Source organism: Sarcophilus harrisii, chromosome 2, assembly GCF_902635505.1.
Source record: "Sarcophilus harrisii chromosome 2, mSarHar1.11, whole genome shotgun sequence".
Lineage (NCBI taxonomy): Eukaryota > Metazoa > Chordata > Mammalia > Dasyuromorphia > Dasyuridae > Sarcophilus > Sarcophilus harrisii.
In genome coordinates this window covers 356248651-356275240 of record NC_045427.1, presented here as the reverse complement: position 1 = coordinate 356275240, position 26590 = coordinate 356248651, and the positions used below count along the sequence as shown (strand labels likewise).

Sequence of the window (26590 nt, the reverse complement as noted above, 5' to 3'; positions counted from 1 at the left end):
ACTCTTAAAGGGCTGTGTATTCACTCTGTTATCCATACTTGATTATATCTTCTGTAACTCTTCAAAAAAATCTAAATTTGTCCATAATGTAACATCCAAATAAAATTTAAACAGGATCATCATATTTACTAAGTGCTTTCCTCAAAATAAACCTGTGTAGTATAGTCATCCACAATCTAATGATGAGGAAATAGGGCAAATATAATTTCTGTAATACATACACAATTCTCAAGTGATGGAACAAGAATATAGATATAGATAGATAGCAATATACATATACACACACGTATGTATGTATGTATACATACACACAAAGGGGAAAAAATACAAATACAAGATATTATATGTGCATAGATAACCAAATATAGAAGTATTTCAGAATAGCTACCATGAAAAATATAAGTGAAATTCTTAAACCAATACTTCAGAGAAAGTACAAAGGGCAAGTTGCCCAAAATTTCAAAGCACAAAATTTATCTTTGGAAACCAATTGCTTAAAAAAAAAAAAAATTGGCATGTATCTTTCACTTGAAACTATATAGTAAATAATAAAGCAGTGTTTTTATGCTTACCGGATTTCTTAACACATCATCATCTACATCAAAATTTGATGTATCGGAAGGACTGCTAACATCTGGAATATAAGGTGCTTCTAGATTCCGTATGTCTTCCCAATTTATTCCTTCAAAAAATGCATGCCTTTTGAAATCTTCTATTCCATTCTGCCCTAGTCGGCGTTCTCTACTACAGATGAGTCTTTGAATGAGGTCTTTTGCCTCTTCAGATACATCTGTGACATGAGAAGGAAACTGAAATCGCTCCTACAAAAAAAATTAAGTTCAACATTTATTCAGATATATGCTGATACATATATTCAAAGGAATGCCAAGTTGAAGTTCTAGTTCAAAAAAGTCCAAAAAGTCATTTTGTAATGGTAACTAAACACCAACCCAGACTAATAAAATTTTTAAATCAGAATTTTCAGACTTATTTAAGATTTGTTATCTGGAAAAATGTAAATGTCTACATAGAGGGTGGAACTTTGGAGAAGTATGTTTGAAACAAGTATAGTAAAAACAAAGTGTTAACTCAGTGGAATTGATGTTCTCTAGTTCACATATACACTTAGTATTTTAGCATGGTAATTTTAATGGTTCTCTAAATTCACACATAATCAGTATGCTGTAATAATGTAATAACAATAAGGTATATATAAGGGCCAACAAGGACTGGAAGACAGACATTTTATCTTTGACTATCCTCATGGTGACTCTCCTGCCTCCTGCACTATGGGGGAGACTGGCAGACTGCTAGACTGCTGGAAGAAATTGGGGACAGTCAATCAGACTGTGAGTCAGACTACTGGACTGGGAGATTGAAGGAAACAATAAAGACTGTATAAAACTGTATCTGTCTTTGGGGCAGACAAAGCAGGGCATCACATGGACTGAAAGTGTGATGGTGAATGGAATTTAATGTGATGGCATCAAAGAAAAAAACATTAAGAGGTGGGAAAAGGTCTGTACTGGAAAAAGAGGAAAAGTATAATGAGATAATTAGTTCACATGAAGAGATGCAAAAGATTATTACAACTGAGGGAAAGAGGGGAGGGGGATGAGCATTGTCTGAAGCGTGATCTTATCAGTTTTGACTTTAAGAGGGAATAACTTAATCATTCAGTTGGGTATAGAAATTTATCTAACCCTATAAAGAATTAAGAGGAGAAAGAGGAAAAGAAAAGGGAAGAACAGGCAGAAGGGAGGGCAGAAATACCAGGAAAAAAGGTAAGAGAAGGGGGACAGGGTTGTTACAAGATAGTGGGTAGGGTGGGGAAAATAGAAGGGGGGAGAGGAGAGAGGAGATAAGATAGTAGGTGGGATAGGTTAAAAAAACAACAACAACAAATAAAACCATACTACTAAAGAAAGGGTGGAAAGAGAGAACAAAAGTATATACAGGGGAGAAAATAGAATGGAGGGAAATACAGATCTGATAATGATAACTGTTACTGTAAACTCTTCCATAAAATGGAAGCAAATAGAATTGATTAAAAAGCAGAATATGTTGTTTACAAGAAACACACTTGACACAAAGAGATACACAGAGTAAAGGTAAAAGGCTGGAATCAAATTTATTATGCTTCAGCTGAAGTTAAAAAAGCAGGGATAGCAATTCTAATCTCGGATAAAGCAAAAATAAAAATAGATTTTATTACAAGAGATATGGAGGGAAAGTACATCTTGATAAAAGGTACTGTAAATAAAGAAGTAGTAATGATACTAAATATATATGCACCAAGTGGTAGAGGATGCAAATTCCTAGAGATTTTAAGCCACTTACAAGAAGAAATAGACAGCAAAAGTATTCTAATAGGAGACCTCAACCTTCCCCTCTCAGAATCAGACAAACCTAACCACAAATAAACAAGAAAAAACTAGGGAGGTCCATAGGACACTAGAAAACCCAGATATAATAAAGCTCTACAGAAAATTGAATAGGGACAGAAAGGAATACACCTTTTTCTTGTCAGTACATGGCACCTACACAAAAATGGACCATGTATTATAAGGCATTAAAATCTCACAATCAAATGCAAAAAAGCAGAAAAAGTAAACACTTGCTTTTCAGATCACAATGCAATAAAAATTATATTCAGTAAGGGGCCAGGGAAGATAGACTAAATATTAATTAGAAATTAAATAATCTAATTCTAAAGAACGAGAGGGTCAAACAAATCAAAGAAACAACCCATTATTTCACCCAAGAAAATGGCAATAATGAGACAACATACCAAAACCTATGGGATACAACCAAAACAGTTCTTAGGGGAAATTTTATATTTCTAAATAGCTAAATAAATAAAATGAAGAAAGAAGACATCAATGAGTTAGGTATGCAACTTTAAAAAAAAAAAAAACTAGAAAAAGAATAAATTAAAAATCCAACTAAATGCCAAAATGGAATTCTGAAACTCAAAATTGAGATTAATAAAATAGATACTATGAAAACTATTGAACTAATAAGCAAAACTAAGAGTTGGTTTTATGAAAAAAGAAAAAAAATTAATAAAATAGATCAAATTAACTTTTGGTTAATTTGATCAGAAAAAGGAAAGAAAAAACCCAAATCACTAGCATCAAAAATGAAAGGGGGGCACTTATCACCAATGAAAAAGAAATTAAAACAATATTTGGAAGTTACTTTGCCCAACTCTATGGTAGCAAGTCTGGAAATCTAACTGAAGTGGATGAATATTTAGAAAACTGTTCAGATTGACAGAAGAGGAAATAAAATATTTAAAATCCCATTTTAAAAAAAGAAATTTAACAAGTGACTTCTACCAAATATTTAAAGAACAATTAATTTCCATATGATGTAAACTATTTGGAAAAACAGGTAACAAAGGAGTACTGCCAAATTCCTTCTATGACACAAATATATAGCACTGATACCTAAAGGCAAGAAGGGCCAAAACAAAGAAAGAAAATTACAAACCAATCTCCCTAATGGATATTGATGCAAAAAATTTTAAATAAAATATTAACAAAGAGCAACTTACAGTAAAATAATACAGTATGAAGAGTGGGATTTATACCAGGAATTCAGGGCTGGTTCAATATCAGGAAAACTATTACCATAATCTACCACATCAATAACAAAACCAACAGAAATCATATGATAATCTCATATATATATATATGCAGAAAAATATATATAAAAAAGCAGAAAAAGCTTTTGACAAAATACAGCACCCATTCCTAGTAAAAACACTAGAATTTTCCTTAAAATAATATTTTAATAATATTAAATTAATACCATTAAAATAGTAAATTTCCCTTAAAATAATTAACACTATCTAAAACCTACAGTAAGCATTACTGGTAATGGAGAGAAGCTGAACACATTCCCAATAAGATCAAAGGTGAAACAAGGATACCCATTATCACCACTATTATTCAACATTGTACTAGAAATGTTGCCTTTATCAATAAGAAAAGAAAAAGAAATTAAAGGAATTAGAATAAGCAATGAGGAAATAAAACTATCACTCTTTGCAGATGATATGATGATATACTTAAGAGAATCCCAGAAAATCATCCAAAAATTTATTGGAAACAATTCACAGCTTTAGCAAAATAGCAGGATATAAAATAAACCCACACAAAATCATCAGCATTTCTATATATTACTGACAAAGTCTATCAGCAAGTAATAGAGAAATTTCATTTAAAATAACTGCAGACAAAATAAAAGACTTGAGGGTCTACCTGCCAAGACAAATCCAAGAATTATATGAACACAATTACAAAACACTTCTCACACAAATAAAATCAGATCTAAACAACTAGAAAAATATCGACTGTTCATGGCTAGGCTGAGTTATTTAATATAATAAAAATTACAATTCTGCCTTAATAGGTCTACTTGTTCAGGGCCATACCAATTAAATTGCTAAAGCATTGTTTAATAGAACTTGAAAAAATTATAACAAAATTCACCTGGAAAAATAAAAGGTCAAGAAAATCAAGGGAATTAATAGAAAAAAATACAAAGGATGGTGGTTTAACAGTACCAAACTTAAAACTATATTATATAGCATCAGTCATCAAAACCATTTGATACTGGCTAAGACATAGAGTAGTGGAACAGTGAAATAGATTAAATATACACCTGACACAATAATCAAGGCCTACACCAATCCAATATTTCATAAACCTCCAAATTCCAGCTTCTGGAATAAGAACTCACTATTTGACAAAAATTGCTGGGAAAACAGGAAAATAGTGTCAGAAACTCAACATGGACCTAAATCTCACACACTATACCAAAATAAGGTCAAAATGGATACATGATTTGGGCATAAAGGATGATACCATAAACAAATTAGGAGAACAAGGGATAATTTACCTATCAGATTTTAGGAGAAGAGAGGAATTTGTGACCAAAGAAGAACTAGAGAACATTATGAAAGGCAAAATGGACAACTTTGATTATATTAAATTAAAAAGTTTTTGAACAAACAAAACCAACAGAAACAAGATTAAAAGGGAACTACAAAGCTGGGAAAAAATCTTTACAGCCAGTGTTTCTGATAAAAGTCTCATTTCTAAAATATTTAAAGAACTGGGTCAAATATATAAGAATACAAGTCATCCAATTGATAAATGGTCAAAGGATATGAACAGACAATTTTCAGATGATGAGATTAAAGCCATCTATAGCTACATGAAAAAATGCTCTAAATCACTATTGATTAAAGAAATGCAAATTAAAACAAACTCCCAAGTACCATCTCACACCTCTCAGACTGACCAAGATGATAGGAAAAGATAATGATAAATGTTAGAGGGAATGTGGGAAAATTGGGACACTAATGCATTGTTGATGGTATTGTGAAATGATCTAACCATTCTGGAGAGCAACCTCAAAGAGCTATAAAAGTGTGCATACTCTTTGACCCAGTAGGGCCATTACTGGATCTGTGTCTCAAGGAAATCATAAAGGAGGAAAAAGGACCCACATATGCAAAAATATTTGTAGCAGTTCTTTTTGTGGTAGTAAAGACTTGGGGGAAAAAATGGATGTCCATCAATTGGGGAATGGCTAAATAAGTTGTGGTACATGAAGATAATGGAATATTAATGTTCTCTAAAAAACGATGAACAAGCTGATTATACAAAGGCCTGAGAAGATTTACATAAACTGATGCTAAGCAAAATAAGCCAAATCAGGAATACATTGCACATTCTTGCTGTTAATGATCACTATGAAAAGCCTGGTTCTTCTCAGTGTTTCATTGATCCAAAGCAATCCCAATAGACTTTGGACAGAAAATGCCATCTGCATCCAGAATTAGGGAGACTTGAATGTAAATAAACACATGCTATGTTTACTTCTTTTTTCTAATTTTTTTTTCTCTCCCATGGTTTTTCCCTTTTGCTCTGATTTTTCTCTCCCAACATGATTCAAAAAGCAATATGTATTAAACTTATTACAATTCTTTAAAAAAGAAACAGAGAAACTTAAGAGTAAATAATTTTAAATGTGATAATTATATAGTTAAGAAATCTTGTCTTAACAAACCCTATTTTTTGAAATGAGCTATACTAAAAACAAAACAAAACAAAACAAAAAAAACAAAACACAACAGAGTAATCCTTAGATTAAGTTAAGACACTTTAGGAACTGCAACTGTTTGTGGTCACTGGGATATCATTTTGTAAATTATGGCATGATCTCATGGCATGAATGCTCTTGAAAAAACTGTGCACAGTGAATAGTTGTATTTATTCATATTTTCCCCACTATCTTTCCTTATAATTTCAGATATGCTATCTCATAGAAAAAAAAAAATAATGATGATATTAAATTTAAAACAAACACAATGACTTCAAAGATCTGTTGTATAAGTTTCTAAATGTATTTTACAGTTCTAACTCCTCTCGACAACAAATTATATAAATAATTGATCTTCATGATTTTTGCATATTCATTAAAACACATGTTTATGTATAAAGTAATTAATTCAAACTCAATAGGTGATCTGATTCTATGGAATTTGAATGTCTAAACAGTCAATACTAGATGTTATACCATTTCAAGCATTTTAAATTCTAAATGGTACTGAAATAACTTTTTTTTTTAAGATGGAGATCAGATAATGAAAACTATAATGAATTGAACTTTTAAGTGTGGAAATCAAGTAATCTCATTAATTCTCTTCACTATGTTTCCTGACAAACTGAACTGAATCTCTGAACTGAATAACCAGCAGGGCATTTCTAAAGATGTTTTTGCATCTTCTCTCATAGTCTAACTGCTTTAAAAAGCTTCAAATGAGCAATGAAAAAACAGCAAATGGACTGGATCATTGCCATGCTTTAATTTAGTACAACTAAAGAGTATTAAATCAATGTATATATAGTGATACTGACCAATAAAATACAGCAAATGGAACTCCAGAAGTTTGAAACAATTACCATGTTATTCTTATATTCCCTATTTGGATCCAAAGAGATTGGGGAAATAACACAGTCTACACATCAAGTCAGGAGAAGAAAACTCTTCATTCCAATTAACATACTTAGCAAATCATAACACTATAACTTCTAAAAGTACCATTAATGTAGGCGAAATTGTTATTTTACATATGCAAAGAAACAAATATTATAATAATTATTTAGAAATATTATTTCTTACTTCATGATTCATGATCTTTCCATAAGTTTCCACCAATGATTCTGCATAAAAAGGTGTTTCACCATATAGCATTTCATACATGCAAACACCTAGAGACCACCAATCACATTCTGGACCATATTTTCCCATTCCATCCTCCATTGCTTGTAGAATCTCAGGTGAAATGTAGTCAGGTGTGCCCACTGCCACAGAAGATTGGACCTTAGAGAAAACAAAATTTTTAAATTAAACCTTAGAAATCTACCAATTGCTCAATGCTTCTATTCATTTAAGCTTCTCTGAAGTTCACTTTTTTCACTTGTAAAACTGGAATAATATGTGCACTATATTCCTTACAGTTATTCTCAGAAATAACATCTTACAAACTGTAAAGCTCTATAGAAATGCAAGCTATTATTTCTTCCAATAAAATTCTGCTACTTTTTTTTTTTTTACAAAGAAAAATGACCATAAAAGAAAAAATAATCATGGAATAAAGTTAAACTAATGATCATATTGAAAGTCCAGTATGAATAAGCAAAGTTCAATTCAAGATATAAATTTTAAAATAACCAATAATATGTATCTACCTCAATATTTTAAAAACTTTAAAATATAAAATTAAATATAGATTCTATGTTATGAGAGCTGTTTTCAAGCATCTGAAATTATATTTGTTTTGCTTGATTCTAGAGTGCAAAACTAGGAACGGTTAGAAGTTTTTTTTTATATCAATAAATACTGCCTTCCCTGCCCCTCCCAAAAAGCTTCCTAATAATCAACGCAGTCCAAAAGTGTAATGTGGTTTTCTCAGGATGTTACAAGTCCCCACAACTTACGATTTTCAGTGCAGATAAATGATGACTTGGGGATATGGTAGAAGGAATTCCTAAAGGATAAAATGCTGCATGCAATGACCCACAAATGTCCTTTCTACTCTGTATTCTATGCTTCTCAAAGGTACCTTACGTTAAGGAAGAAATGTCTATATTATTACAAAAGGGTATATCACTACACTCTTTTCTATACTGGAAATTTGAGTTTAAGATAAGTCTTGGGTTTTGCTTGCTAATGTAAGATTACCACAATATAGGAGGACTCATCTAAAGCAATCAGTCCCCAAGATATGTATTTCAAGTACATTATATAAAGATTATGAATACATTGAAAAAATCTCTGATTGCATTAGAGTACTCTTTTCACTGAGAAATGATAACCTTTCTATCCTGTAGTAGAAAACCTTCATTTCTATGACTAAACAATTTCATCACTTGGCTAATGTAATGAAAAATATAGCAAGACATGTAACATTAACATGCAGTTCAACAAATTTTATCTCTAAATTTTATTATCTTGAAAAGATTTGTTACAAGTAAATTTGGTAAAAGAAAATTTTTTGTGTATGTGTATGAGGCAATTGGGGTTAACTGATGTGTCCACAGTCGTGTGGCTAATAGTAAGTAATAAATGTTTAAGACCAGATTTGAACTCGGGTCCTCCTGATTCCAGGGCTGGTACTCTATCCACTGCACCGTCTAGCTGCCCCAAGAAAATTCTTTAGTTCATTATTTCTCAAAAATATGGTTCATGTCCAGTGGTTCCTTAATTACAATAAATTTTAATTAAATGGCCAAAAGAAGAAAAATGCCATACAGAGTTCAGTTTAGGGCTGGTACTCTATCCACTGCACCGTCTAGCTGCCCCAAGAAAATTCTTTAGTTCATTATTTCTCAAAAATATGGTTCATGTCCAGTGGTTCCTTAATTACAATAAATTTTAATTAAATGGCCAAAAGAAGAAAAATGCCATACAGAGTTCAGTTTATTTTATTTTTACATCTCTAATGTAAGATGTTTTTATGATATTTAATTATTACCATGCTATACAGTGTAATTTATGTAGCCTATTACAATTAGTATCAGCTCTATATAACCAAATAAAGCATATCTGAGATCTACTTGAGGTGTAGGGGAAACTAGATGGAGCAAGAAGCTGCTTTGAGGATCTCTCAAAAACCCAAAAGTCATATTTCAGGAGGATCCAAGAAGCTAATATTCCCAACATTTTTTTTTGGCAGGGCATACTTGTGATCTAAGGTATTTGAAGATACACAGGGTTATCCCAGGGTCTAGGATAAAAAAAAAAAAAAAAAACCAGTAAGGAAACAACTACTGCTCTCTTTGTCTTTCCCTTATCAGTTTCCTATCTCAAAAGTGAAATCAAGGTTGCCTCAATTTGATCTCAGATAACAAAGGATGGCAATGCTACCCTACTTTTTAATACCAGGGAGCCCTGGGACCCAACAACTGTGTCATTTGAAATAACATGAGATTCAGAATCAGACAAAGTCTAGGTTTTGACTCCCCAGTTCCACCCCTTAACCAGTTAGTTGGCAGTAGAAGTTGGCAAGTTAACTTCTGTGGACATCAGCTGAATGGAAGTGTCAGAATGGGGATAGCAAATCAATGAGCTTTCATTAAGTGCTCATTACTATATGCCCAGATAGGTATAATATTTTCATTTATCTATTCATTTATTTATCTCACAATGTTAGTTTAAAAATTAAAAAGTATGAACTATTTTGAAATTATAAAATAAATATGATCTTATAGAGGCAGCAGTGGAATATACTGTAAAAAGCCCTGTGTTTGCCATCAGAAGACCTGGGTATACATCCCAACTTTGCTAATCAGTAATTGTATGAACTTGAATAAATAATTTTCTTTCTCTTGGATGCACTAGATGATCCATCTGGTACTTAATACTAGAATCTATGACTTGTAATCTGGAACTATGTCTACCTGTTAGCTCACGACTTTTGTAAAACACGAGCTACAGGAAATCCAGTTCCATTAAGTCCCCTTGATTATGGGTCTATTATAGGATAAGAGGGACTAATCTTTCCATCCCTCTATATACAAAATGTGGGTTTAAAAAAAATAGTATAGTTCAAAAGAAAAAAGTACCAGACATGGAGCTAGGAAGTTCTTAAATTCAAATTTTATCCTTGAAAAATGTAAATGATATGTCCAGGGTAAACTTTACCTTCTTCACATATCAATGGAGTAGGGGTAAGCAGTTATTTCACAGAATTGAGTGTGTAAAAGTGTTTTGTAAATGCTGAAAAGGTTGCATGAATGTCATTTATTATTTTAATGTTAAACTAATCTGAATTAAATTTAATCAGACTGATTTCCTACCTGAGATGCAATGGGGAAATAGAAACCTTGACTAGGAGAGCAAATAAATTAAAAATAATTTTGGAGTATAAGGTAGTAAGTAAACATCTGTTCAATTCCTATTGTATCAGGCACCATGCTCTGTGCTAGATCCAAGTGAGAACAAGAGCGAGCACGAGACAGACACACAAAGAAACCAGGCTTGGGAAGGGCTTTGGACATCCACAGGGCAAAAGCACTGAGCTCAAGGTGGGACCTCAGATCCAGCAATATGCTGTAGGAGGGATGGTGCTGGACTTAAAATGAGGAAGACTTGGGTTCAAACACCACCACTAGTATTTACTAGGTATATGATTCTGGACAAGTCACTTCACCTCCTTGGGCCTCAGTTTCTTCATATACAAAATGAAGGAGGTGGCCTACTTGCTAAGTGATTTGTCCAGGTCAATATTTCAAGGGCAGGACTTGAATTCAGGTCTTCCTGATTCTAAAGCCAGCTCTCTATCCACTATGCCCCACTGCCTCTAATAATAACAAGAACAATTATCACAACAATAAGATATATAGATATGAAATAAATTATGTTAATATCCTTGTGAAAATATGTGATTCTAAGAAATGTGCCACAACTACCCTGAATGAGTTCCAAGCAATAAAATTCAGATAAATCACATTCAAGGCACTGAAAAACCTATCAATAATCTATGAAAAGCTACAGAAAACAGAAGAGATTCTGAAAGCCTGGTGCTAGATCAATGTTATAATTTTCAGGAAAAGGCAGAGGGAAGAATTGTAGAAAGCTTTGTGAACTTGTCTTCAGTTCCTCATAAAATTTAAGAAATAGAAAATCTCATTAAAGGGATGTTTTGTAAAAACTTAGGAAAAAAGAAAGATTGCAGTAAATATTTTGATTATGACACAATGCTGAGTCATATTGAACATTCATTTCAAAAAACCTTCAGGTCTTTAAAACATGAACTGCTTTCTAGAAACATCTCATACTTGTGCAATTGGTTTTGGGGAACAAAATGTAGAATTTTCCATTTATTCCTATAAAATTTAATCTTATTAAACTGAATCCTTCATTCAGCCTTTTTAGATCTTTTTGGATTCTAATTCTATTTTCCCTGTTAGTTGTCTCTTCCAGGTTCATGTTGGATAAATGCAAATTTCACAAGCTTGATATCAGTGCCTTTATTAAGTAATTTAATAAAAAATATTAAATAGAAGAGGGAAGAGCCCAGGGGCACATTAATAAATTTTGTCTTCCAGGTTGACGAATACATTAAATTAACATTCTTTGGATCTAGCCTGGTCTGTAAACTAACTTTAAAACCAACTATAAGAACTATTAAGTCTATATCTTTCCATTTTGTCCAATGAAGGGATGATTTGGGTCTTGATATGTGCAATAAATAGGTGCTTTATGTGTGTAATGAACCAAAATACCTTATCTAAATTGAGCTTTTCTAATTTTTTCATAAAACATGAATTTTACAGGGATAACATGGCAAGAATGCATTATAAAGGATTAAGTTCTGTTCAACAATAATGATCTAAGTTTTTAGTAGTGACTCAAGATGACATCAAATAAAGAGAAAACATTATAGAGAAATTACTAATAACATCAACTGATAATTCAGTTAAGCATTAAAAAGTCTCCACAATAAAAAGATGATTTGGGAATAACCGAAAGCAGAACACAATTTATTAATAACAGAATTTAAACCTAGATCTTCCTGGCACCAGTCCTGGTATCTATCCATTGTACCACCTAGTGATGAATTTTGCCTATATTCACTAGGTTCCAGTGACTTGTCTAGCCCTCATAGTCAGCAGAAATCAGAGGCAGGGTTTAAACCTAGGCCATCCTGGTTCTGAGATCAATTCTCTACATCATTTTAAATTATTACTACTTTTCTAATACTTTAAAAAATGTGTAATCTGTGTATACTCTTCCTACTAACACAAATTGCAACATTTGTATTTTACTATACAGTCTTCATGAATCACTATAACTATATACATATATAGTTATAACTATGTAACTATATGTACAATAAAACTATGTGTGTGTGTGTGTATATATATATATATATATATATATATATACACACACACACACATATATATATAGTTTATACACATATATTTTTAAAACTATAAAGAATTTATCTTTATACCAATATGGTAATGAGACTATAAACTTTAGATGTGATACACAGATGACAGAATATAGGTTTTTTTTTAAATTAAGTAACTCTAAGCAGTCTGATAAGTTATTGAAAAATAAAAACTCACTTAAGTTTTATGGTATCAGGATATTTATTATTTAAGGAAATTCTATAATATTATGAGATACCTGACAGTGTTTTCAGAAAGTATAAACTTTTCAGTTACTCCAATTTTAAAAAACACGTTAGTCAGTTGCTAGTACTAAGTAGTATGTTCATTTCTGAACACATAGATAATATAATTTTCTCAAAAAAATAAATCATTTACTCTGCAAAATTTAAGATCAAAGAAAAACCCCAAAGTGGAAAATCCCCAAACTACATACAGTTCCATCGTCATTCATCTTCAAACATGATCCAAAGTCTGCCAAGCGAATGTGACCATTCATATCCAAGAGAATATTGTCAGGTTTAATATCTCTGTCAGTTTAAAAAAGAAATTTGAATGAATTCAATCCAATATAAACAACATTAGATCAAAGCCCTAATTTAGCACTGATCTGTTGAGAGCATGCTAATGTGATATAATGAGTAGTTATAATATGATAGTTATTATTCAAAGAAAAATGTTTCAGGACAATGATAAACTGGTCTGGTGTTTTGCTTTAACTAATCACATTAAGAGAGAACACAAAAGAATTATGCAATATTTTACATATTAGTGTAACATTTCTAGTCTTTCAAAACAATAATAGCTAGCATTTTTATACTGCAAAAATTAATTCATTTTATCTTCACAACAATCCTTGGAAATTGATGCTATTATCAATTACAGATGATTTTACAGATGAGGAAATTTAGATAGGCAGAGTTTAAATGACCTGCCAGGGTCTCTCAGGGAGTAAATATCTGAGACCAGATTTATAATATCGGAGGACAGGTTTTCCCAAACAGCAGGCCTGGTATTCTATCCAATACACTACCTAGCAATGAATGCTAGGTTCCAACAACTTGCCCTGCTAGGCTCAAATAGTCAGAGGCAGCACTTAAACAAAGTCATTTAGCTCTGAATTCAGCTTTTTATTTACTACATAACACTGACTCTCTTAACCTTTAAAAGCAAGGAGAAAATCTGAATTTATTAATATTCAATAGAGCAAAATGACTACACACAAACAGGAACTTTCTATAACAACACTCTTGTATACTGTTCTGCAAAATTCATTCCAATGATTTTTTCTTTAAAAAAAAAAAAAAAAGTCAGAACAATTGTACAAAATAAATTTAATTTTCTAAGTGATTTCTTCCCAAAGGTTTTCCTCAACTTGAAAAAAAAAATTAGGAAGAATCAGAATCAAAAACAACCACCACCACCAAAAAACAAAACAAAGCAAAACACAGCATACAACATTTCAATTCACATTTTAAAGATATACAGAAAACCTCTATCCATAAGTCATATGACAACATAACTAAGGGTTACATACCCTTAGAAAGTACACATTAAGTCTAATGGTATTTACCAAGAGATATTAATATGAAATCATGCTAACTAGGTTCACTATGCATTTCTTACCTTATCTCACCAGGCCCTCACTGCAAATATTCTATGACTCTCCTAATCACTCCACTTATACTACTCTCTGCAGTAGCTGTTCCAAATCTCACCTTTCCTCAAGTCTCCCCACATTCTTACCCTTATTTCTTCAGATGTAGATTTCAGGAAGACTGCCTAGAGTTTCTTTTTCCTTGTCTCATATCACTCAAGACATTTTCCCCTACTGTTTTCATTTCGGTTTCAGATGAAGAGGTCATTCTCCTTTCCAGGGCAAACTCCACGACATTATCCACATATATTACAAGAATTTTCTCCACACTCTTGCATCTTTAATCTCTTCCTAAAAGTATGTCTCTCTTCTATCTACAAACATGCCTCTATCTCTTCTATCTTTCCTTAAAAAGTTTTCACATGATTTTACTCTCCCCACTAGCTATCATCCTGTATTTCTCCTTGCAAACTCATCATTCAAAAGAAATTGCTTTCCCCAGTTACTAATGATTTCTTAATTATAAGATCTAATGACTTTTCCCCACCCAATTCATGGCATTTTCACTCCTCCAATGACTGCAATGTTCTTCTTTTCACCTCTGGCTTTCTTTAAGACTGACTTCAAATCCCACCTTCTGTCAGAATCTTCTGCTGGTTCTCCCTTGCCCCTACTTTGCGAGTTAACCAGTTTTTTTTTCTCATGTTGCTTTTGTACAAAAATGCAGTTGAAAGAAATTCTAGATGAATTAAAGATCAATGAAAATAATGACATAAATTTTCCTATTCAAATTCACAAACCCTGTAAAATCTATCCACAGAATTCTTTGGAGCCTGGATTGAGAATCATTGTTCTGAACTGATATTTGTTATTCTAAGTATTCAAAGGGAGTGATTTAATGTTGGAATCCTAAAAAGTGCTAACTCATTAGAGTTGATAGAGACAATAATTATCTAATTTAACATGGTTCAGTATGATTGATCTGATCCTACTAGGAGATGTTATGGGTCAAAACTTGAAACAAGGTACTAAGTGGAATTGAGGAGACAATGTTTAAATCTAGTTTTTCATACAAATAATGGTTTCCCAGTGATATAATGATTGGTGTGTACTCAGTGAACAGCATATAAGCAAGAAGCTCTCAGGGCCAAAGAGCACTCTGGGAGATACAGAAGCCCACAAGCCCACTCTCGGAGGTGAAGTCAGATTCATTCCATCTTCCACCTTTGTGCTGGCTGGAGGCTGAAGAAATCAGAGGCAAAGGACAAGCTGCAAGAGCTCTTGGTACCAAGCAGAGAGATAGGCCTCTAAGAAAGCTAACCGGGCCCAAGGAAAAAGATAAGAAATAAACGTTTGGATTTTATCAGCTGGCTGTATTTGTGGTGATTATTACTCTAAACTGAAACTAACACTGCCTCCAGAAAACCTCCCCAAGAAACCTGCTCCCAGAGAGAACCATTATATTTTAAAGAAGAGAACACCACAATTTAACACATTTCTTGCACAATCAATTAAATTACTTGCACAACTAATTTGACATGGTATACAAGACACTGGATTTGAACTTTAAAAGCTTTGATTCAAATCCTGACTGACACTCAGGGCTCTGGCAGCAGTCATTAACCTCTCTAAGCTTTACTTTTTCCTTATCTGGAGAATGCCATGAACTTGGGTTGCTGCGAGAGAAGCATTTTGCAAATTTTTAAGTCCTTCAGAAATATTAGCTATTATTACCTATAAAATGAGGAAATTGGCTTAAATCTCTAAGTACCTCTTGGTTATAAAAACAGTTGATCCTATGATTCTCACCTGTGTACATAATGCAGCTGATGAATGGAGTGTATGGCCAGCACCATTTCACCGATGTAAAATCTTGCCATATCTTCAGGAAGTTTGTCTTCAAACTTACTGAGGAGTGTCAGTAAATCACCACCAACATAATAGTCCATTACCAAGTACTATAAATAAAGGAGGAAAGATGGAGGGTGAATATTTAGTCATCAATGGTAAAGATGAATATGACAAAGGTTAAATTTTTATTGTCGATCAGAAGTGAAAAATCTGCTCAAGACAAGAGTATATTGCAACAAGCATAGAATAAGAAATCTCTGAGTTACTTCTCCCCTGCCCTTTTGACAGACTCTAACAGCATAAAACATTTTATTCTAATTTCCCTCTTAAGTTTGATGTTTTATCTATCAGTTGCATACTCCTGGGCTCCAAGGAAACTTGCCATTTGAGCAACATTGTCTTTTTTCTGGGCAAGAGATATATTGGGGCAGTTCCATCTTTTTTTAAAAAAATCTTCTCTCTTGAGTTTCATTTCATAAGTCACAATTCTCCTGTATACCAGTATAAGTTTTCTTGTACATCTCCAACTTGTCAAGAAACAAACTATTCTTCATGTATTATGAGAACTGGTTTTTAGAATCATCTTCATCTTCTTTCATGGAATAATACATATAATCTACAACATTTTGGCCCATAGTATACGTAAGCATGGAATTACCTGCTTTCTAAATCATACCCAAGGAACCATTTGGTATTGTGAAGAAGATAGACCACAGCTCCTTTAAGGATCTCAAAGACTTTGTTTGCAGTGGTAATTCTGACATCTACGTACAATGTAAAGGCACCAGGCTGATTATCAATACTTTCTCCACACTGTGTTCAACTTGTCCATGCCAAATTTATTAAGGAAATTTGATTTGTTAATGTGTTAGAACATTTTTTAACATGGTCTAAAACAAGTTCATCATTCAATTAAATATTTAGTGCCTAGCATGTACATGTGTGTTAAAATTATCCTCTGTTGTCCATTATGGTATAAGGATTTGGAAAGTTATCAATAGAGCATAAGATCTGGCAAGTCAGGAAGACCTAAAGCAGAGGTTTCATTAATGGTCCATGAAAACAAGGAAACCAGATTGAAATATAACTGGGAAATATTTAACAAAATAAGTTAAAATAAATTAAGTCAATGTGTGGCCTACAGAATTTCTATATATTGTTTAACAGTCATTCTGCATTTGACATCACTAATTTATAATATACCCCAGGACCCATAATCAATATTTTTAACAGATGACCAGCTTGATTAAATTGAAAGTCCATCACCAGAAGGCTGGCCACCAGATAATGAATCTTTTCAGATACATCTAAGTCTAAAAGGCTTTTCCACTACCATTACTACTACTCTGTTGCTGCTGCTACAATTACAAATACTACTACCCACTGAATCATAAGGATATGTGGTGCTTTCAGGTTTACCCCAAAATAATGGCCAAAATTATCATGTTTTTGAGTACATTTTATACTTAAAAACATACACTTTCCCCCCTCTAAAATTCATATCAGAAGTTCAAGTCAAAAATAATCAAAAAAGGACAAATTCGCTCAGAATGAATGCAGCATAGAGATTATTTGATATGTACAAACTAGGTCATATTTGAGTGGGTGAGAATAAACTCTTGATGTGAAGGAGATCTGTTGATATTATTATGTCATGATACTATTTGCTACATCTGAATGTGAAGTATAAAATATGAAGTTAAAATAATCTTTTTCTGGAAAGTAAAAACACTACTATTATGTTTCTCAGTATCATTCATTTTAGTAAGCACTGGTTTCTCCAAAAGACTCTTTTAAAAACTAAAATTATTTGAGAATGGTTCTAATCATAACTAGTTGGAAGAGAAAAATCTAAACAAAGACAACAGAAACAAATAGTTTGAGCAGAAAAATATAGAGAAGGGAGAAGGATGAAGGAACAAATTCATATAGTACCTATAAGTTCCAGGCACTATGTTAAGCACTTTAAAAAATATCATCCCATTTGATCCTCACTACAACCCTTCAACATATTTACTATTATTATTCCTATTTTGCAGTAAAGGAAACTGAGGCAAATAAAAGTAAAATGAAGTGGATTTTCCCAGGTAGGTTTAAGCTATGCCTCTGTGTAGTCAAATCACTTAACGTTTCAGTGTTCTAGAACAGTCATGTCAATCTCAAATAGAAGTTGTTCCTTGCCACACAATGATTTAGGGAACCACAATTAATGTTCTCTATACTATATCATATTTTTATCTAACTTGTTAAACATTTCCCAAATATAATTTAATCTGGTTTGGACCAGGCTCCCTTCTAAGCATAGAAGGACCATAGAAGACTACAGAAAAAGAAGTGTGTTCTAGGGTCTCTGGTTGAGAATTTTAGCATTATCATTATCCCATACAATTGCTAAATATTAGTGTTTCTTCTTCAGAATCTTACATTCTCATCTCTTCTCTCAATTTGCACAATCTTTCACCTTATTTTGGCCCTCATCACCTCTCACCTGGATAATCTGAAAAAACCTTCTAATTCTTCTCTGTGTTTCCAATCTATCACAACTTCAATCCATCCTATCTACTTTCCTTCAGTGCAAATCTGATTACGTCACTCTTCCCAATATATTTTTCTTGGACATTATCCTCCCATCTGTACTTTGTGATCCAGACAAAGTGGTCTTCTCTCTTTTCCTCATACATGACTCTACATCTCAGTTCAATGCATTTGTACTGTCTTTCCTGTTCCTGTCACATAAGCCCCTCTCTTCCTCCAACCCTACTCTTTCAATACTTAGAATGAAATTTCCTCCTTACCTCTGCCTCAGGATTTCCTCTCTTTCCTTTATGATGAAGTTCCAGTGCCCTCTTAAGTATGAATCCTTTCTTGATTCCCTCAATAATTACTGCCTTTCTCCCAAATTATTTTGTGCATGAATTAACTTGATATTCCTCAACAGAATACAAGTTCATTATGAGCAAATTATGTGATAATTTATTTTTATATGTGCTGTCTTCCTAAACAGAATACAAGTTCATTATGAGCAAAGATTATTCCATTGTCTGTATCCTCAATGTTTAGAAAAGTGCATGGCATATTGTAGGCACTCAATAAATGTTTATTGATGTACTGATTACTTGAAAGTGTAAACATGCATTGCTAAAAATTTCTTTCCTTATCCTAGAAGCTAGGATCTAAAACAATGAAATTACAGGTCCAAAACATATTCCTATCTTTAAAAAAATTTATTTTTTAAAGCCAAAATTTATTTTTAAAAAAGGATATATATACACACACACACATGTGTACATGTGTGCGTGTGCACACACAATCAATAGAATTTGTATGAGAACAGCCCTCACTACAAAATAGCTTAACTGCCATGTGCTTTTCATGCTAGTGCTCCTCTTTTAGAGGATATACATATATATGTACAATATAATATACATATATAATACAAACCTCTCAGGCTGAAGAAGGAGCCTTCTTCTGGCTTTCCTTTTTTACCAAATGGCCTTATAAAATTTCTTTCTAAAACTAATGATAATAATAGTAAAATATTCTTGAATCAAAGTTTCTAGATAATCTTTAAAGACTACCATCACTAGTACATTTTCACATTTTTATCCTCATTCTTTCCTTCACAAGTTATTGAATATCAAGATATTTAGTTCAGAAGATCTTGGGAAGTTCACCCATGAGATGGTCTATTTGCTTATCTTTAACACGAGTGAAGAAATGAGCATGGGTCCTCTACTGCTTTTGGATACAACAAGAAAAAAAGTATACTAACTTCTCACTCCAAAGAGAATTTGTAAGCTTCTGCCAATATGCTGAAATTTTTTCTTCATTTTCTGATATTAACATGGTTGTGACTAAATTCTTCTAGTAATATAATAAAATCACTGGTTGATTGCATAAAGACTACACATTGTGTACAAATATAAAAATTAATATTTGTATATAACCTAAACTTGGGTTTAACCTAAACCTTGGCAACTTCTACCCCCTTATCTCATTTAATTAGAAAAAGAGATGCATAAGACTAAGTCTATTTTACATTTTTATCTGCATTCTTTCCAATGACCAAATAATTCATTTCTAATTGAACTATACTTCCAATAATGACACATATTTTTTCAGGTCAGTCCTTTCCCTAGATTGCACTTGACAATCTTTCCAATTTCCACCCTGAGAAAACTTTTTTTTTTTCATTTTTTCATTCAGGTCTGCAGATCTGAAAAATGCTCAACATATTACAATGAATGGTTGTTTTAAATCTTTCAAAATAGGTAAATAAACAAGTAAACTATAATAAAACATTTTTAAAAGTCACAATCTAAAAAGTCACAAGCTAGAAAAACCTCCCCACAAAATCACATGACTGCATGAGGCCACATATAAATATACTGTGTATGGTGAAGCAAAGTGAAGTGAATTATCCTAATGAGGACAATCAAGTTTGACTCTATAGTTATCATTGAAAGGTTATGAGATGGGATTAATAACTAGATCAGAGATGTCAAACACAAGCATTCAAATGGAACTTAAATTACACCGAAATGTAAATGAGAAGTATTTAACAAAATAAGTAAAAATACAGTAGAACACAGATAATGTCGTTTTCTAAAACACTATGCAATCCAAAGAAATCTGTAATGTACAGGTTAATGGCTCATTTATATCTGAATTTAGACTAGTCTATGGATCTTGAAAAGTATCAGCAACAAATGGTTATGTGTTACACACTTTACAAATATCTTATTTTATCCTTCCAATAACCTTGTGAGGTAAGTATTATCATTCCTATTTTATAGTGAAGAAAACTGAGACAGACAACGGTTAAGTAACTTCCCCACAGCAATATCACAAGTAAGTGTCTGAGGCTGGACTTGAATTCAGGTCTTTCAAACTCCGGGTCCCAACATTTCACATTCCATAATAAAAATAAGAATAATAAAAGAAACAGTCTATTATCCTGAACAGTTTTACATTGTTCTAGAGAAAACAATGGATAGTAAATACAACATAATTAAATGCAAAATAGTGAGAGAGGAAACATGCTTGAGCTTAAGCAAGGATCAGGGAATAAAATAAAATCATGTAAAGGTCTCATTTCTAAAATATAGAGAATTGACTCAAATTTATAAGAATACAAACCAGTCTCCAATTGATAAATGGTCAAAGAATATGAACAATTTTCAGATGAATAAATTAAAGTCATTTCTAGTCATGTGAAAAAAAATGCTCTAAATTACTATTGATTAGAGAAATACCAATTAAGACAACTCTAAGGTACCACTACATACCTCTCATATTGGCTAAGATGACAGGAAAAGATAATGATAAATGTCGGAAGGAATGTGGGAAAACTGGGACACTTAATATGTTGTTGGTGAAGTGGTGAACTGATCTAACCATTCTGGAGAGCAATTTGGAACTATGCCCAAAAGATTATCACACTTTGCATACTCTTTGATTCAGCAATGTCTCTCTTGGGTCTATATTACAAAGATATCATAAAAAAGGGAAAAGGATCCACATGTGCAAAAACGTTTGTAGCAGCTCTTTTTATGGTAGCAAAGAACTGAAAAATGAGTGCATTCCCATCAATTGAGGAATGGCTAAATAAGTTGTGGTATGTGAACGTAATGGAATATTATTGTTCTATAAGAAATTATCAGCAGGATGATTTCGGAAAGGACTGGAGAGACCCTATATGAACTGATAGTAAGTGAAGTAAATAGGACCAAGAAAACATTATACAGGCAACAACAAGATTATGTGATGATAAACTGTGATATCCAACTCCAATAGAGCTGAGATGAAGAGAGCCATCTGCATCCAGAAAGAGGAGTATGGGTAGATCACAACATAGTATTTTCGTCTTATTTGCTTGCTTTTTTCTCTCTCTCTCTCTCTCATTTTCTTTTCCTTTTTTATTTAATTTTTCTTGTACAGCATGATAAATGTGGAAATATGTTTAGAAGAAATGGACATGTTTTACTTAGATTATTTGCTGTCGGGGGGGGATGGGAAGAAGGGAAGGAGAACAATTTGGAACACAAGGTTTTGCAAGGTTGAATATTGAAAACTATCTTTGCATGTATTTTTAAAATAAAGATATTTAAAATAAAAATATAAAAATATAAAAATTTAAAATAAAATAACAAAATTTATCTGGAGGAACATAAGATTTAGAATATCCAAGAAAGTAATCAAAAAAGTACAAATTTTAAAGAACTCCTCTAGACTTAAAACTATATTATAAAGAAGCAGTAATCAAAATCATTTAATATTAGCTAAAAAATAGAGTAGATCAATAGAACAGACTAAACAAAGGAGAATACTGGAACTCAATAACTTAGTGCTTATTAAACACTACACTATAAATTATTTTTAAATGAGTTTCTTATTGGATAAGAACTGCTGGAAAAATTGAAAATTATGCAGAGTAAACTAAGCAGAATCAATAATATACACAGTAATTACAATAATAAAAATGGAAAGATCAATATAACAATAGAAAGTGAATGTTACAAAATTACAGAGAACCACAATGATTCCACAGATACAAGATGCCACCTCTCTCTAGTCTTATGCAGAGATGGAAGGTTCACAGATGTGAAAGTTTACATATATTTTCATTGTTATTGGGTTTTTTTTTTTTTCAATGTAATCACTGGCTTTGCTTATTATTTTCCTCCTTCCTTTTTTTTTTTAAAAATATTTTTGTTACATGGGATGATTCTTGGGAGTGGGGGAAGAGAAGGGTACAAGAAGAAATTTAGGTGTACAAAAAAATAAAGAGATCCCCCAAAAAAATTTTAAAGTAGTTTACATTTTCTACTAGAGGCAACAGGAAGCATCATTTATTGTAAAAAGGGATAGAATTAAATCAAAGGGATAGGAAAGAGTTATATTAATATTTATAGTAAATATGGTTATGTTTCTACATAGTAGTCTTAGTGTAGTTTTAAGTTATTATAGATGAAAACTACACAGATTTCTGGAATATTTTGAGGGCAAACAAAGAATATAATAGAAAGAAAACTAGGAAACAAAGAGCTGAGAAATATTAAGTGAAGCTTGGCCAAAACAGTTCAGTTAACTCCCCCCAAAAAAACTGTTCCAGATAAATACACCATACCAAATCCTGATGAGGAAACCCAAAAAAAAGTGACAAAGAGAAACATACTCCTTGTCCAGTTGGCAGAAGGAAGGAGGCAGAAAGAACTATGAATACTTGAAAAAGATCTGACCAAGGGTGGCCCTGGAAAAAGCTTCAAATCCCAGACCTAGAATAAGATACCTAAGCTCATACAAGGTATTAGAATGGGTACTATCTACTACTCAGGCTACTGAAGAATGAGGAGAGGGATAAAGAGCTATAGTAAGCCCTGACCAGAACTCTGAGAGAGATAAGTATGTTCAAAATCAAGCAGCAACAGTATGGTTTATATTCCAGGAGCAGAGATGGGTCTCAGTTACAGAAACCTGTAAGAGAATAGAAGGTAATTCTAACAGCCTTGTGATGAAGAGTCATACACATCCAGAGAGAGGACTATGGCAACTGAAGGTGGATCACAACATTTTTGTATTTTTAGCATTTTCACCTTTTTGTTGTTGCTTGCTTGTTTTGATTTTTTTCCCCACTTTTTTTCCCCTTTTGATCTTATTTTTCTTGTGCATCATGATAAATGTGGACATGTGCACATGAAATTTACATGTTTAATTTACAATGGATTACCTGCTGTCTAGGGAAGGAGGGCAGGGGGAAGGGAGGGAAAAAAAATGGGAACACAAGGTTTTGCAAGAGTAAATACTGAAAACTATCTTTACATATGTTTTGAAAAATAAAAAGCTATTATAAAAATAAATAAATAAAAGAGAGAGACACCAAAAAAGACAAGGGACAGAGAGACAATGGTAAAGAGAAGAGCCAGGACAGGAGATCCAGACCCCAAGGGAATCTGAAGTTCTGTCACTGAAACAGAAAAATTTCCCAATTGGCTGACAGGTTGAGTCTAGTAGCAAATCAGTATTCCTTAAACCCAAACTAAGTCAAGAACTTGAAGAACTCAGACCAGAGGGGCAATAATCAAAATCTGCCCTGGATCAGATCACTTTGAGAGCACTGAAAATTTGTTGTTCCTGTGATCATAGATAATACCTGTTACTCTAAGAAAGGGGCACATACACTTTTCTTTCAGAAGAATGCAGAATCTAGCCCTAATAAATCAGGAAGGAGAATGGAAAAATGAACACACACAAAAAAGAATCCTACCACAGAAAACTGTTATGGTGACAGGGACATTCAAGGCACAAATAACAGAATGACTCTAAAACATCTAAAAATGGTCTCAAGAAAAAAACAGCTCAGATACAAATTCAATTAGATTTCCTGGAAGAGATGAAGCATTTGTTTAAGAGTTTAAAATGTTTTTATTGATAAAATGAAAACTTTGGAAAAAAAGAACCAGAAAGGGAATTAACAGCTTGACATAGGTATAAACCTTGCCAAAGCAACAAATTTCTTGAAAATTAGAATGGAAGCCACTGATTCCATGAAATAACAAAAAATATTAAATCAAAAGACTAAAAAATAGATTAAAATATAAGGTATTTCAGAGAAAAAAACTGATATGAAAAATACATTGAGAACAAAATATAAAATCAGGACTGATATGAATACCAGGACTAAAAAAAGAGCTTACATATTTGAAGACATCTTAAAAAGAAAACTATTCAGAGCTCTTTAGAACAAGAAGGCAAAGCTGAAATATAAAGAATGCACCTGTCACCAGGAAGATTAAGGAAATTTATCTTATATAATCAGGGTGTAGCTATTTATATAAACAAGGAGGAATAGTTAATTTTTGAACCTTATTCTCATGAGAACACATACACACACACTCATTCTACAAAAATACATTATATTCAATGAGGGAAAAGGGGAGAAGGGAAAATTAAAGAAAGAGTAAATTAAGGGAGATATTAGTCCTAAGCAAAATAAGCAACTAAAGTTCTTTCTGAGGTGGCAAAGAATGAGAATCTCTAGAATGTGTTCATAAACTGGGCAATGGCCGAATTATAGTACATAAATATAATGAAATACTATTGTGCTGTAAGTGATGAAGAGGATGGACTCAGAGAAACTGGGGAAAACGTATGAAGTGATAGAAAGTGAAATGAAGAGAAATAGGATAATAATATGGTAAATAATATGGTAAAGACAAACAACTCTGAAATTCTAATCAGTATAATGACTAATGAAGAGGGGGTGGTGGTGGTACTGTGTAGAGGGGAAAAGGGGGAGAGAAAGGGAGGAGAAAGAGATTGACATAGCCAATGTGGAAAATGGTTTTACTTAACTATTATACATTGCAATGGGATTTTATTTTTTCTTTCACTCTCAATTTGGGCAGAGGAATTTTTGCTGATACAAAACAAATATAAATTTTTTTAAAAAAGAAAATATTTAAGTTATCAACAAAAGCAGAAACAGAAACAATATAGTGAGTCTTCTTTCTCATTCATGCCCTGTCACGGGTATCTTTAGTTCTGTCTTCCTCACTCCTTTCAGCTTTCTTTTATGTATTATTTTCTCCCACAAATTGTAGGGTTCCCAAAAGAAGAGAATGTCACTCTTTTTGTTCTTATTTGTATTCCCAGAGCTTAACAGAGTGGATGGCACACAGTAATAAATATCTGTTGACACACAGTTGTTGACTTCTTTCATGTACAGAAGAAAAAAATAAATAAGGAATTTGGAAAACATCCAGATATTTTCTAGAGCTTTTTCTTTACTGAAAAAGAGCAGCTAATAAATTTGTGGTCTATTTAATCTTATCAATCAGTTACATCTGTGCTGCTTTCCAAATATGTCCCCATTTCCTTATCCTTAAATATTTTCTCTAGACCCTATTATCACCTCAAAACCCTGCCCTATATCTGTTCTCCCTTTCTCACATAAAATTATGGATACATCTTTTTATACTTATTTCCTCTCACTCACTCCTTAATATTTTGAAATCTGTCTTTCAACTTCATAACTCAACTGAAAAGGTTCTTTCCAAAATAACAATCAATCTCTTAAATGCTGAATTCTGATGGCCTTTTCTCAGACCTCATTCTTCTCAACATATCTGCTGCATTTGATGCAGCTCACCATTTTCCTTCCTCTTGGATTTTTGTCTCTTCTCTGGACTTAACTCTATCCTGATTCTTCTTTTTGTTTGACTACTCTTCAGTCACCTTTGTTAATTCATTATCCATACAATGCTCGTATAACTGTCAGATCTCCCAAGAGCCTAGCCAGTCTTCTCTTTTTCCTTTACACTCTCCCTCTTGGCAATGTCATGTCTCTATGTAGATGACTCACATATCTATACATATGGCCATAGTCTCTCCTAGCAGTTTCAATGTCACATCACAAATTAATTGCCTATTAGTATTTCAAACTACATGTCCTGGAGCTATCTCAAATTGAATATTCTCTAAACTCATCCTCTAAGTGTCACCATTTGAACTCTTCTTCTTCCTCTAAATCCTCTTATCATGCCAGATTTCCCTATTTCTGTCAAAATAGTATCCCATATTACAACTTTGCTACTTTCTTCAACTCCCCATTTCTTCCTTAATCCAGTTTCCAATAAATTGCTCAATCTTTCCCTCATCC

General features: G+C 32.6%; 1 protein-coding gene across 1 annotated transcript in view; it reads right to left on the bottom strand.

The window, feature by feature from the left end:
* Positions 1–26590, bottom strand: part of CDC42BPB (CDC42 binding protein kinase beta) — a 151827-nt gene that overhangs the window by 70397 nt on the left and 54840 nt on the right. Inside the window, exons 5-8 of the mRNA XM_031953205.1 lie at positions 15889–16037; positions 12919–13012; positions 7201–7401; positions 573–821 (exon numbers count right to left, since the gene is read on the bottom strand). Coding sequence (XP_031809065.1) covers positions 573–821; positions 7201–7401; positions 12919–13012; positions 15889–16037 — 693 coding nt within the window. The remainder of the gene's footprint in view (positions 1–572; positions 822–7200; positions 7402–12918; positions 13013–15888; positions 16038–26590) is intronic.